The 15,969-nt window shown below is 37.1% G+C and overlaps 1 protein-coding gene across 2 annotated transcripts in view; it reads right to left on the bottom strand.

Annotated features, from left to right (window-relative positions):
• The window catches only part of prkg1a (protein kinase cGMP-dependent 1a), a 105,547-nt gene extending 90,169 nt beyond the window's left edge, over positions 1 to 15,378 (bottom strand). The window contains exon 1 of one of the 2 annotated variants that reach the window (XM_048205577.1): positions 14,506 to 15,378. In XM_048205577.1, coding sequence (XP_048061534.1) covers positions 14,506 to 14,759 — 254 coding nt within the window. In that variant the 5' untranslated portion in view covers positions 14,760 to 15,378. Of the gene's footprint in view, positions 1 to 5,536; positions 6,565 to 14,505 lie in introns of those variants that run through there. The other variant, XM_048205575.1, reaches the window with a different exon arrangement.
• Positions 15,379 to 15,969: the final 591 nt, after the last annotated feature.

Genomic DNA, 15,969 nt, shown 5'->3' with positions numbered 1-15,969 from the left:
TAACAACTGTTGACATACAATAAAATTAAAGAGCAATAAAATGAACATGAATGGCATTGCTCAGTTCATTTGTTGTTGGAGGAATTTGATGAGGAATATTTGAGATCATTTTGAGATTAGTAGGGTTTTCAGGAGAAATATCTGAGAAGCAAGACATTCAAGTCTTCATTTGTTCTCAATTTAAACTAAATTGTCATATACAATATGCTAGTGCAAGTATATAACAATTAGTTCAAACTTTGACTTGTAGAGGGCAGTAATACACTGATCAGCATCTACACTGCCAGAATTCTAATAGAGAAGAAGAAGAGAGCTAGTTCAAGACAAGTGTCTATGGTTAAAACGTATATAATTTTTTTTTTTTTTAGAAAATGACCAATCATTTCACTAGATAAGTCCCTTATTCCTCGTCTGGTATCATTTAAAGCCCTTTGAAGCTGCACTGAAACTGTAATTTTTGACCTTCGACCATTTGAGGCCAACTGAAGTCTATTATAAGGATGTTTAGGACAAACAGCTGAGATCTCTCACTACACTATCATTGTTTATTTCATTACAACAGCCTTAAGAGAAGCAATGGAAGTCTATGAGGTGATACTAGCAGAGGGTAGTGTGAAGCTTGTATTTTTGTTACAGTTCTTAAATGATTCCGTCTATTTGTTAAAATATATATTTATATATATTTTATTTGATCCCTAAAGTCTGAATCCTACTTTTGAGGTGGGATTTCTTTTCTAGGTGGATGTACATCTGCTAATGTGTTACAGACATAACTAGTTTAATTTGCTGCATAAAAAAGTACCAATTTAAGCATAAAATGCATATAATATCTCTCTGCTTCAAAGTTTATGCTCTGTTTTGCAAAACTTGTGTGGTATTTTTGTATGCCACTCTGTATTTTAGGGGACTCTGGCTCTCTGGAGGAACAGTCGGAGGAAATGTTTTACATCCAGTAAAAGCACAGAGATCACTGGCCTCATTTACAGCAGACAACCTCTGGATCGTCCTGTAACTAGCCTCTGTTTGACTTGAATTTTTACTTACTGCCTTTTTCAGGAGGATATTCACATCACACAGGTCGACAGACTGTCTCCCTTAAAAGGACAAAGTATGCCAAGCAAAGAAATTTTGGAGATTGCTGTGGACATGGAACCGAACGTCTTGTACAAAGATGTTGCACATAAAAATTCCTACAAGAAAGTTGCTCATTGGTGGGCCTTTTGTTTGTCTTGCTAAAGTTTTCGTCAAGGGAATATTATTAAAAATACTTGAAACTGGAGAATGAATTCTCTATTACCGTTGCGGAGGACTGTCCCGAGGATCTGTACTGATTCACTTATGGTGCCCTCACTGCATGACTGCTCATTGGAAAGCCATCAGTAGTTCTGTGGTCATCTGTAGATGTGTGTGCTAATGAGTTAATGGCCATATCTTCCTCCTTTGTTTATTATGTCCATTTTCTAGCCAGAATGCTAAAACAGGAAGCAGTCTCATGGCAGATAACAGCTCATACTGCACATGACAGTGAATTATAACATGAGACAAATTAATTACCAAGTTGATTTATTTCTAAATTTAAGCTTACTCTGCAGAATTAAGACACAAATAATCTGTCCTTTATATTTTGTATGAAAACGGCACTGTTGATGCTTATGACTGTAAATGCCAAATGCATTGTTGCGATATTGCTTTTAGCCATATTCTGGAATAGAATAGAATCTTAGGGCCAGATTTACTAAACGGGGCAAATAAGCAAATGTGGAGAGCTGATGCTCATGTTATAAATATTATAATATATATATATATATATATATATATATATATATATATATATATATATATATATATATATATATATATATAACATGAGCATCAGCTCTCCACATTGAGCCTGAGCCTGGTTAGTACCTGTAGTTAGTAGAGACTCACTCTGACCGGATCATTTGAATTAGTGAGTTGTTGACTCGAGAACAGATGCAATCAGATCGTCCCAATTCACAAATGAATCATTCAGTGCGATTTGCGAGCAAATTGAATACAATCAGTTTGTTAATGAATCCGACACCTCTATTGCGTCTCGGAGCAATTCATTTCAAAATAACGAGGAACAACATGTTTTTATGAAATGTAATGGGGTAAAATGTGTGATATTATACTTTGGAATGTTGGAAAGGCCGGGACACACCAAGCCAACAGTCAGCCGTTGGGTAGTTTTTGAGCATCGGACAGCTTAAACTTATCTTGGCCCCAGCCAAAAAGCGGCGACAACACAGCCAGCTTTCGTCGCCGCTAGTTCTTTGATGTCGGCTTAATGTGTCCCGGCCTTAAAAGTAAAGGTTTCCCAAAATAAAAATACTCTGATAAAGTACAGATATTTGAAAAATGTACTTAAGTACAGCAACAAAGTAAAAATACTTCATTACTGTCCATCACTGCCGACAGCCAGCCTAAGTTTTTGATGGACATGATAACATGCCTGAGGGTTGAACTATGTGACATTGTAGGCTGTGTTATGCACACAACAAGACAAAGAAGAATCCAAAATAAACTATCTTTAATCATGTAATCCATACAAACACGCAGGAGATCTCAGGAGTAAAACTATAAAATGCTAACCACATAAATGTAAATGAGAACTGACAAGCAGAAAAATAAAACACAGGGTTAACAAGGAAACTAAATGAACAACAGGTTAACTGGCCTACACTAGAAAGGTCAACATACAATGACATGGAACAGGAACAGAACAGAACCAAAACACAATGAAACTAAACCTAACCTGTTTGATTTTTGAGTAATTATAAAATGTGCTGGAGAAGTTTGAAATGCTTTTTGCGTAGTTCATTATACTTATTTTACAGAATTAAGTTTGTTTGTTTTTTGCTTTAAATAAATTACATTACTCAGAGACTGACATGTTTGGCTTGTCAAAAAATGTTGTCGCAAATTCATTGACTTGAAAATCAAGTTCATGTTTTACAAGGAGTGGTTTTGATGCACAAAGTTGTTTCTGTTGTCTCTTATAACAAAAATGTCCTTTACAGTATATATAATTGACAGGAAGCAAAGTGGAAGAAAGAGGGGGACGGGATCGGAAAGGATCCCCAAGCCGGACTTGAACTTAGATCACCCAAAGCACAACCGCACTACACGTCAGAGCGCTGCCCACTAGTCTATCGGCTTCACCAGTTGGTTCTTTTGACTGAAAATAAGAAACTTCCTTTCCTAGAGCCATCTAGCATTGGCACATGGCTCACTCCTTGTGAAGATCCAACCTGCAACCTTGCAGCTTTAACTAACATGAAAAAGTTCAGGCACATGTAATAAAATCTTTTATATAGAGGTCAAAGAGTCCAATGCAGACATTTCTATCTCAGTACAGGACTTCAGATCTCTGATATTTCAAAAGACCTCAGTCAGTCCAGATGTCAGAGACCAGTTCAGAAAAGACATTTCAATCAAGACTTAAAAAAAAAACTCTGGTCTTTCATCATTTTAAGCCTATCTAGTGCCACTGCAAAGGAAAATGCAAAAAAGAAACAGAAACAGAAAGAAACAAGATACAATTATAAGACTGAGACACCACAAATGACATTCATGGCAAAAACCAAAGGAAAGAAAGGGCTACGTCTCTCAGTATTGTGACATTTGGTGAAAGCATTTGCATTTACTTTTAAAAGAAAGCAGAAGAACAGTTGATACATTAATGCATGCATCAGCAAAGACATGCGAAATAAATGTATTTTTCATCTAAAAAATAACAGTCTTTTCCCTGACCACACACAAAGATATAAAATCCTCTTCCAAAACATGAGCTTTCGAAGACTCAAGCAATACTGATGCCAGTTCATTCCCATCTGGCAGCCCAACACAAGCTGATATGGTAGATTTTTCCATTAAATCTTCAAATCATTCCTTGAAGTGCTCATCAGCTCAAGATACAAGCAGAATAGAAGAAGAAAAGGCGGAACAAGCTCCGCTGTGGTGGAGTTCAAAGGGTTTTTCTGTACAAAACAAGGTTATGTGGTAAATTAGTAGTGTTGAGCTGTCAAATGTCAGTTGCAGAGCAGATGGGGGAGGCCACGCTGGTCAGAAACAGAAGAATGATGTTCCTCTGCTGCCAAACCACTAGATGCAAATTAATTAAGGGTATGTGTGTTCATGACAGCAGGTTGAAACACAAAGATCCTTCACGTTCAGGGGAACTGTTTAGTCTGGTTAGGTCCTCAGGTCTATTTCAATTAAAACATAACACACTACTGTGTGCATAATAACAGATGATCATGTAAATAGTGTTCGTGATCCACCTGCTGCATGATATCATGCTGCTTTGATAAGCAAATTATCAGTCCGTTAAACAAAGCAGTTATTATATGTCAGACTTTGTGCATTTCCCACGTCAGCGCTCCTATAACTGCTTAATGCAGACACAATATTCCTGGTTCAGATGTTTCCTTGTGGAAAATCAAACTTTCTTGGAGCGTCATCATTGAGATGCCTCTGCAAATGTCAATGAATGGCATTTTGAACAGAACATAATGAGTTTGTTTTGGATTTACAACAGACATCAGAATGATTTCAATTGTGCAACCTGTAAACCCCTGATATTGCCCTCCCTTTCAGCAAGTTACCATGGTAACCATAGCCAAAATACCACTACACACAATACACACCAGTTATTGTTGCTTCAGTAAAAATGTGGTAATTTGGTATTAGCTACCACTGTCATTAAAAAATGACATGGATGAAAGATGTGTAAAAATAAATAATGACTGATATTATTTTGGTAATGTAGCTACTAAGAACAACAGGTAAGTTCTCTGCAAAGTATATGCTTACTTCCCTATAGCTATGCAAAAAAGCAGTAAGTCAAATCAGTATAGAGTGTCCAAATATACAATATGACACACTAGGCAAATATTTGGTGTACGAGGAATCTGAAGCTTCTTGTCTCCTTGTAGTGATCCAGCCATGGTAGCAAGTGAATATTATATATATATATATATATATATATATATATATATATATATATATATATATATATATATATATATATATATATATATATATATACACACACACACACACACATACACACATATATATATATATATATATATATATATATATATATGCCTGTATGGCCAACTTTGATTAAAGTGTAAAAATAGAAACCAAGAAAGTAATTCTTCATGGTTACACTGCAGTTTTTTCTTTCTTTTTTTGTGGTTGTTAGGATACTTCATAGTTCATATAGATTCATGTTGTATTTGTATAGAGCTTTATGTGACTTTAATGTTGAATTTAGAGTTTAAAGTCGTCAAATAACACATTAAACTCTATAAATACAGCATTAATGTGCTATGTGACGACTCTTTATATAGTGTTGTGTTATCAACAGTTTAAATAGAAGTTTCAGTTGGTATTTGATGCTGTTGCCTATTGACGTTCGTATGGTAAATGTAGTATTTCATTACTTTTAAGTCGTATTGAATTATTTTTTATTATTATTATCATTATCATCGAGTTAACCTACTTGGCACTCTTGGGGACGTTGGGCAGGGTCACGTGACTCAGCTGCTGGACGTTGGCTGGTTCGGCGCTGATCGCCTGTCGTTTGGTGCGCTGATGCTCCTGCAGCTCCGAGCGGGTTTGGACCTGTTGGGTCGCCGGGCGAATTATGGAGCGGTACTTATCCAGTTCGTTCTGCAGTTTCTGAATCAGTTCATCTTTCTGGTCCAGTTCGAGCTCCAGTTCGTCAATGAGCGCGTCTCTCTGTCTCAGTTCTTCAATTTTCTCCTGAAGCGCGTATTGGAGGTCGCGTAAAGTCCCCATCATCATCCCTTCTGAACCAAATACAGCCGAACAGAACCGAATAAATCCTCCCAGAACTGCACTTTTAGTAACTTTACTGAGAGGAAAGAAATGCTGTGCACTAAACCAGCTTCTATTCTACTCTGAAAGGAACTACAACTACAAAATGAGAAGAACCTGTGGGGGAAAAGTATCCCAGTGTTTCAGTGTATAAAAAAGAAAAAAAAGAAAAAGGAAATAATTAGCGCTCAATCCCACAGAGCCGCACAAATCCTCAGCACTGACAGAAGCGTATCCGTGTGAGCGCGCGTCGCTCGTGGGCAGTGACGTGATGAATGAGTTGAGCTCAAGAGTGCACAGAACGCTCGCGCGCGTCACAGAAGAGCGCGGGATTCCTAGACAGTCAGTACTGATGTTCAGCTCTGTACAGCTGGTAACTGTGCGACAAAAACTTTACACTACTGCAGAAGTATAGAGATATAATGCATAAGTAATATACGTTTCAAAATTAGTAAGAACCAAACATATAGAAAACTCCAGGGCTAGCTGAAGTTGTAATTAAATAAATGCTATATTTTATGTTTCAAAAAAAATCCCATGCTCTTTGGAAACCTGCAGATATGAGCACAAGGAAGTCATAGAAATTCCAAACTAAAGTTCCAAATTATAATATTATTTTTTATAAAATGTAATAATATTTGCTATAACTGTTGGTTGAACAAGTGAATTCAATAAAAACATTCCAGCAAACATTAATGCAAAAGTCAACTATACATATATCTATATAAAGGTAGATCTGAGTCTCAAGTTGTCACGTGTTTTATGTTTTCATTTAACAGAATGTATTGATACCAATTGATACCAATATTGTTGGTTATCACCTGAGACACGTTGTTGAATAGCCCAACTATTTACAAAAACTTGACTTGATTAGCTAGATCAGCTGTGTTTAATTAGGGTTGAAGCTAAACTAAACTTCTGTGGAGCTGAAATTTGCACCCCTGCTAGGCTGTTAAATCTATTGTGACAACTTACCCCAAATAATGTGATTACATTCTGATTACAATGAACTGTGTCTTATTCTTGGGAAATAATCGCTGGAAATGATCAATTGCCAAAATTCTGGTATGTGTCTAAAGAGACAGTGCCTTCCTGAGAAATATTCACTGGAATAAACTGTAGGACAACTAGCCCCAGTCACCTCTTTTCATAATTAATGACATCGCTTAAATAGCTTGACTTTCCTCCACTTTGGAGAGCTAGTAGAAATGCATAATGTTTGATACAATGTTTGGACATAAGGCGCCCTCTGGTGTCAGACTATGAAAGACACACAGGAACAATGAAGTGATGTGATGGCAAATGATGCTTAGAGTGACAAGTAGGACAAACAGAGGAGTTAAACTTCACAGCCCAGTATAAGAGAAATTGTATCTGTAAATGAATGAAACAGCAGAGTATATCTAAGCCCCGTTGGCCATATAATCTGGTCTGGATGAATTTTCTGGGCCTGCAGACTCAGAGTACATTAAAAAATGCTGAGGATAGAACTTAAAGAGACACAAAGGCAGTGTTAGCAGGCGAATATGAGTGAAACAAACCCTCATCTTTGGTATCTGAAATTGAAACCGTTTGTCAAAAGATCTCAAAGGCCCACAACAGCACCCAGATGTCTACCATTCTTTGAATAGTTATTGTAGTCAAAAATAACACACAAAGAACAATTCATCTAAACAACATCTGAAAATAACAAATGATGAATACAAGATTCCTTTCTTTCTGCTGCTCGTTTTTGTCCCTTCATCTCTTTCTCACTGTCACTGCCCTTGAAAGGACCTCTCCCAGAAAAACAGGCTTTAAATTTCACCTTAATAAACTCTTCCTGCAGGGTTCTTCCTTTGTGGATCGATGGAAAGAGGATCTGTTGTAACATGACTAGTGTGGCTGCTCTTTTCTGCCACAAACTCACATCTGCCGCCATTTTGTCGCTTTGGGACACTTACAAGTGCACTAGTTCTTCGTTTTTTTTTTAGATGACTCCAAGATCTCACTTTTAACGATAATTCCAGCACAAATCTTGAGGAGACAAAGTCTTGACTACTCCTTAAAGGTTCCCTAGAATTAAAAATTGAATTTACCTCAGCATAGTTGAATAACAAGAGTTCAGTACATGGAAATGACATACAGTGAGTCTCAAAATCCATTGTTTCCTCCTTCTTATATAAATCTCATTAAAAGACCTCCGAAAAACAGGAGAATCTCAACATAACACTGACTGTTACGTAACAGTCGGGATCATTAATATGTACGCCCCCAATATTTGCATATGCCAGCTCATGTTCAAAGGCATTACACAAGGGCAGCCAGTATTAACATCTGGATCTGTGCATCATCAGACTAGGTAAGCAAGCACAGACAATAGCGAAAAATGGCAGATGGAGCAATAATAACTGACATCCATGATAACATGATATTTTTAGTGATATTTGTAAACTGTCTTTCTAAATGTTTCGTTAGCATGTTGCTAATGTACTGTTAAATGTGGTTAAAGTTACCGTTTCTTATTGTATTCATGGAGACAAGAGAGCCGTCGCTATTTTCATTATTAAACACTTGCAGTCTGTATAATTCATAAACACAACTTCATTCTTTATAAATCTCTCCAACAGTGTAGCATTAGCCGTTAGCCACGGAGCACAGCCTCAAACTCATTCAGAATCAAATGTAAACATCCAAATAAATACAATACTCACATAAGCTGATGTATGCATGCAGCATGCATGACGAACACTTTATAAAGATCCATTTTGAGGGTTATATTAGCTGTGTGAACTTTGTTTATGCAATGATAGAGTCGAGAGCTCGGGAGGGGGCGGAGAGCGCGAGCAATTAAAGGGGCCGCAGCCTGAATCTGCGCATTTCTAATTATGCCCCAAAATAGGCAGTTAAAAAAAATTAAATAAAAAAATCTATGGGGTATTTTGAGCTCAAACTTCACAGACACATTCAGGGGACACCTTAGACTTATATTACATCTTGTAAAAAAAACATTCAATGGCACCTTTAAGTGTACTGTAAAGCAAATGTACTGAACTAAACATATAGGGCTGGGTAGGTTACATTTAAAATGTATTTCACTACAGATTACAAAATGCATGCTTTAAAATGTAAAACGTATTTCGTTAGATTACCCAAGTTTTGAAACTTAATCTAAATACTTTAGAATACTTTGGAATACTAATAAGTTTGTAACACAAAAAAAAAAGGTAATTGCGAATTTTTATCTCACAATTCTGACTTTTTTCTCTGAATTGCATGATATAAAGTTGCAATTGTGAGTTATATAGTCAGAATTCTGAGATATAAACTCAATTTTGAGAAAAAAAAGTCCGAATTGCAAAGAAAGAAGTCAGAATTGTAAGATATAAATGCAATTTTCCAGTAAAAAGTCAGAATTGCAAGAAAAGAATCAGAATTGTGAGATATAAACTCATTGCAAGTTATAAAGTCAGAATTGCATAATAAACTTGCAATTCTGACTTTTTTTCTCGCAACTGCGAGTTTATATCTCCCATTTCCAACTTTATAAAAAGCAATCGTGAATTTAAATCTCGCAATTACGAGGAAAAAAATCTGAACTGCGAGATAAAAAGTCACAATTACCTTTTTTTACAATTACATGGACTCACAAACAACTATCGCAAAACACGAAAACAGTCGTGGATCATCCAGGTAATGACAGGAAAGTTGAGATTCAAAGGTATGCAATTTTTATAAATTTAGTCATTTTGCCTTCTGGAGTATATGTAAACATCTGTTATGTAAAATAGCTTATTCAGGACAGTACTAAAATAATAACATGCAATTTTTCATGATCCCTCTTATTTTGTTAAATTAAAATGTTGCATGTTCTGCAAGGGTATGAAACTTAGGAGAAGAAATGTAGCTTAGGATGCTTTTGCAGACTGTCAGAGTGGGAGAATCACCAATTGCTGTTTACATTAATTGCCCGTCACAGTTTACATTAATGTTTAAATGAAATAAATGACATTAAAATTCAAAGTAATCACTTTGGTAATCTAAAATACTTTTTGGATGTAACTGTAACTTGATTACCACCCATTTATAATGTAACTTTAATTAAATACAGTTACTCAAATTTTGTATTTTAAATTTGTAACTAAGTTACATGTATTTCGTTACTCCCTAACCCTATATATGTGTGTGTGTGTGTGTGTGTGTGTGTGTGTGTGTGTGTGTGTGTGTGTGTGTGTGTGTGTTGATATAAAGTTGATATAAAGATATTAAGTACCATTTCCATAGTAAAACAATGTCCAATTTCAGAACATACTACCTTAAAATATTACCTTTCATGCAGAGTGTAAAATAGTGGTTTGTGAATGTAAAAGGTTGGCAAAGTTTTAAAGATAAAAGTGCATGACAGAATTATTGTCTCCTAAAAGAAAGAATCGATTCTGAACTGCCAAACTGAGTCGTCAGTAATTTCAGTCCTACTTCCTGTTACATACAATGTAACAAATTTGCATAATTCCAGCCTATGGTCTTCATTGGCTACCCGCAAACAAGGTCTACTTTGACCTGCCCTCAAACACTGTAGCTGTAGCTGAGACTGTAAGAGTTTGGCTCGTGTTGTTCATGACGAGAAGATAATGTTTTCAGTGCTGCAAATCCACTTTGCATGCACTTCAAAAGAATGAGGACTCGCAATGGAATCAATATGGAAAAATCGACAGCACCTTTCCTATTCATATCACTGTGTATCAAGTGCTGAGGAAATTCCCGGAGCTGAAATTATGGTAATAGGCTTGTCGTTTCTGACACACACTGTAAGAAAAAGACCAATCACAACAGACTGGGCTGTCTGACCAATCAGAGCAGAGTAGGCTTGCGAAAAGGTGGGGTTTAGAGAGACTGAATCTTCAAACGAACTGTTTACAGACTCTTTGAGAAATTAGGTGATGTGTTATGAGAAAATTAAAGTGCTTTTTGACCTTGGATGCATGTAAACTACTGAAAGTACATGTTAAGCATAATTTAAAATTCAGAGAAGTGCAATTAACTGTAACTGTTAACTGTCTCTGTTAATTATAAATTGTTATGCTGTTTTTCACATATTGAGTAATTTGGATTGTGATCATAAGGAACTGTAATAGAGCACTTCTCCATCACTAACAAAGTGATAAAAGTAGTATTGTAATTTTTATCATTAGTGAAAACTGAGGGTCAGATGATGCATCGTAAGGCAAAGTTTGTTTATCAGCATATGGTCTCAATGCTCATTAAGCAAACAGCTTTTATCCCTCTGCTTCTTCCATAATGAAATCATTAAGGTAGGAGTGATTAAGCCAGCGCATCTGTCTTCATACTAGCTTCACATGGTCACAAACACATAAATGCACATACTGTTCTCTAAGGGTGAGCATCCCAAAAATGCAGTTATAAAACTATTAGGTTTGTTATTAGTTATTATATAAGTTACTGGTGATGTGATGGCCCTTAAATGAAAGGGGAAAACAACAACAGAAGAGCTTCTGCCCTCTTGTGGGCATTGCTGTGTGCAAATCAAATGCCAGGTGATGCTGATATGTTTTCCAAAGGCTCTTTTGAGCTTCAGCCCAAAGTACAGGTGCTGGTCATATAATTAGAATATCATCAAAAAGTTTATTTATTTCACTACTTCCATTCAAAAAGTGAAACTTGTATATTATATTCATTCATTACACACAGACTGTTATATTTTAAATGATTATTTCTTTTAATGTTGATGATTATAACTGACAACTAAGGAAAATCCTAAATTCAGTATCTCAGAAAATTAGAATATTGTGAAAAGGTTCAATATTGAAGACACCTGGTGCCACACTCTAATCAGCTAATTAACTCAAAACACCTGCAAAGGCCTTTAAATGGTCTCTCAGTCTAGTTCTGTAGGCTACACAATCATGGGGAAGACTGCTGACTTGACAGTTGCCCAAAAGGCGACCATTGACACAAGGAGGGCAAGACACAAAAGGTCATTGCAAAAGAGGCTGGCTGTTCACAGAGCTCTGTGTCCAAGCACATTAATAGAGAGGCGAAGGGAAGGAAAAGATGTGGTAGAAAAAAGTGTACAAGAAATAGGGATAACCGCACCCTAGAGAGGATTGTGAAACAAAACCCATTCAAAAATGTGGGGGAGATTCACAAAGAGTGGACTGCAGCTGGAGTCAGTGCTTCAAGAACCACTACGCACAGACATATGCAAGACATGGGTTTCAGCTGTCACATTCCTTGTGTCAAGCCACTCTTGAACAACAGACAGCGTCAGAAGCGTCTAAAGACAAAAAGGACTGGACTGCTGCTGAGTGGTCCAAAGTTATGTTCTCTGATGAAAGTAAATTTTGCATTTCCTTTGGAAATCAGGGTCCCAGAGTCTGGAGGAAGAGAGGAGAGGCACACAATACACATTGCTTGAGATCCACTGTAAAGTTTCCGCAGTCAGTGATGGTTTGGGGTGCCATGTCATCTGCTGGTGTTGGTCCACTGTGTTTTCTGAGGTCCAAGGTCAATGCAGCCGTATACCAGGAAGTTTTAGAGCACTTCATGCTTCCTGATGCTGACCAACTTTATGGAGATGCAGATTTCATTTTCCAACAGGACTTGGCACCTGCACACAGAGCCAAAGCTACCAGTACCTGGTTTAAGGACCATGGTATCCCTGTTCTTAATTGGCCAGCAAACTCGCCTGACCTTAACCCCATAGAAAATCTATGGGGTATTGTGAAGAGGAAGATGCAATATGCCAGACCCAAGAATGCAGAAGAGCTGAAGGCCACCATCAGAGCAGCCTGGGCTCTCATAACACCTGAGCAGTGCCACAGACTGATTGACTCCATGCCACGCCGCATTGCTGCAGTAATTCAGGCAAAAGGAGCCCCAACTAAGTATTGAGTGCTGTACATGCTCATACTTTTCATGTTCATACTTTTCAGTTGGCCAAGATTTCTAAAAATCCTTTCTTTGTATTGGTCTTAAGTAATATTCTAATTTTCTGAGATACTGAATTTGGGATTTTCCTTAGTTGTCAGTTATAATCATCAAAATTATAAGAAATAAACATTTGAAATATATCAGTCTGTGTGTAATGAATTAATATAATATACAAGTTTCACTTTTTGAATGGAATTAGTGAAATAAATCAACTTTTTGATGACATTCTATTTATATGACCAACACCTGTATTTGTAACTTGGGAAGCATAAGGATTTCCAAATCTGGGGTGGGATTTGACTCATGCAAATTCACTGGATAATTTATGCAAATACAGATGCACTCAAGATTTAGCAAAAAAAAAAAAAAGTATACTCAAAATTAGTTTTAAAGGATTAGTTCACTTTAAAATGAAGATTACCCCAAGATTTACTCACCCTCAAGCCATCCTAGGTGTATATGACTTCATTCTTTCTGATGAACAAAATCTGAGTTATATTAATAAATATCCTGATGCGTTGTGGGATGAATGGGACCAACAAGTTTGAAGCTCAAGAAAGTGCATCCATCCATCATAAACGTACTTAATAAAGGCCTTCTGAAGTGAAGTGATGCGTTTGTGTATGAAAAATCTTCATATTTAACAAGTTATAAAGTAAAATATCTAGCTTCCGCCAGACCGCCTTCGGTATTCAACTTACGAAGAAAGTGTAACGCCGCTCACAATTCAAAATGCTTACGTCCTAACACCTTCCGTATTCAACTTACGAAAAAAGCATAACTGACGTCAGTTACGCTTTTTTCGTAAGTTCAATATGGAAGGTGGTCTGGTGGAAGCTAGTTATTTTTCTTTATAACTTGTTAGATATGGATATTTTTCTTACACAATTCGCTTCGCTTTAGAAGGCATTTATTAACCCACCAGAGCCGTGTGGAGTACGTTTATGATGAATGGATGCACTTTCTTCAGCTCATACTCGTTGGTCCCGTTCACTGCCATTATAAAGCTTAGACACGTAAGGATATTTATTAATATAACTCAGATTGTGTTCATCAGAAAGAAGGAAGTCATATACACCTAGGATGGCTTGAGGGTGAGTAAATCTTGGGGTAAATTTCATTTTAAAGTGAACTAATCCTTTAAGCATTTTTGAGATAATTTAAAAAATTTAATTTATAAAAATAAAATAATGAAGTCCTAAACTTCTGAATAATATTTTGCCATCCTTAGAAATTAAGTTGAGCCAAATCTTATACAAAGATGCTCAAAGAATCAGATGGATAGGGCTGATGGGAGGGGAAGCATATGGTCAAACAAAGCACTTTCTAATGGCGTATTAAATATCCTCAGACAGGCTCTTGGGCGCTACACGTTCAAACCCTAAAAGCCGATAATGCACGAAGCTTCCTGTGCTCAGAGCCCTTTGGGATCTGATGATGATGATGATGATGGTTTAGATCAATGATACACTCTATCTCCCCCACCTCCTCCTCTCTCTGAAGCTTCACAAAGATGCTCTGTCATCATGAGTTTTTTCATTCATGTCCTGAATCCTCAACCTCAAATACTCTTAATGATGCACCGATGGAATCAAATCAAATAATGCCAACAAAGTGTTAACTATTAAAAGTCATTACCCAAGACGTGCAAAACCACCAAGCATTAGTTGCATATGTTAAACACGTGTGAAATAATCTCACCTGTCAGATTTGGCAACTCTCCTAAAGCTTTGGTTTGATAAATCCTGGTGCGTTTGCGGTTCGGCTGATATTCCCTGCGCGCGGTGCGTCCGCGGTCCGATCTGCGCGCTCGGTAAAACGGACTGACATTTGTGCAGCTTTCTCTTCAGCTCGTGGATTTCGTCTTCACGCTCCACCAAGCGCCTTTCCAGATCTCGTATCCTCTCCTCCTTCAGCATTAAAATCTTTGCAAAGTCTTCCTCCAGGTCACTCATTCTGAGGTAGTAAAAAAAAACTTTAATCCCCTTGAAATCAACCAGGCGCGCTCTCAAACTGTATCACGCGCCCAGACAAGCTCTGGTTGTGAAGCTCCAGTGTAAAACAGCTGATCTATCCACGTGTTTACAGTTAGAAACGGGAGTCGGCGTCGGTCCCGCTGACGGTTACTTGTGTCACAAACATCCCCGTCCAAAAACACAAACCATACCGGGCACAGACTGTCTCCTCATCCACGGGGTCTTCACCATAGGCGGAGTTTCACTTTGGAATAAAGTGGGGGGATGAGAAGCCGCATCTGAAACTGTATATTCTACATAAACCACGATAAACTGCGATTACACAGACATTTTAAAGCACAGAGGCTGAATGAAATGCACTTACACTGGAGTCCCAATAGTGGGAAACAATATTGTGAACTGTACCGTAGACGCGCACTGATCGATATGCCAGCCTGCCGTGTCCGATTTGTGAATGAATCATTCTTCGGAAGAGTCGGATCTTATCAATCGGTTAAACATGATTTGGAACTCTTGAATGAATCGGTTGAACAATCTCTCTCGTTAGAGTTGAATCGGTCCGTGCAGTTATCGACTCACTGAACCGAGAAACGAAAGGTCTGTTTCGAACAAGCCCGATTCGTAATGGACCCAGAACCGATGAGTGAACTGATTTGGATTGTACCAAAGATTTGACTGAGGGCGGGGCGAAAAGTTAGTCACGCCCACTTTAAAAGCTAAATAATAGAAATGTTACAGAATAAGTTAGTCTTATCGACACACATACGAAATAAAGGGTTTTTTAAATGAATAGCATGGCAAAATATTTTCAGCCAGGGGATGAATTATAGGCTATTGTTAAAATGTAAGCCTATGTAAATGCAAATTATATTTAGGTAGGCTATATTTTATATTTATGAAGTGAATCATGGCTGCAACAAACTGAACCAGGACACAATAATTAACAGTAAAAATACATCTTAATTTAAAAAATGTATTTTAACTATCCGCTGTGTTTTAAGACTGATATCACATTGGTTGAGATAAACTACATAATTATACCCAGGCTATGTAATATAGGCCTAATATTAAAAAATAAATAAACAAAACATGTGTTTGTGTTTTAATGTGTTTTATCCACACGCTCAAACAATGATAAAACAATTTTGGCTCCGGCACCTCTAAAATCAATGCGGTTCTTCATCCCCAT

This window comes from Megalobrama amblycephala, linkage group LG10 (assembly GCF_018812025.1).
Source record: "Megalobrama amblycephala isolate DHTTF-2021 linkage group LG10, ASM1881202v1, whole genome shotgun sequence".
NCBI lineage: Eukaryota > Metazoa > Chordata > Actinopteri > Cypriniformes > Xenocyprididae > Megalobrama > Megalobrama amblycephala.
Note: the sequence above shows the minus strand (reverse complement) of the source record. Positions and strands in the feature narration are given on the sequence as shown.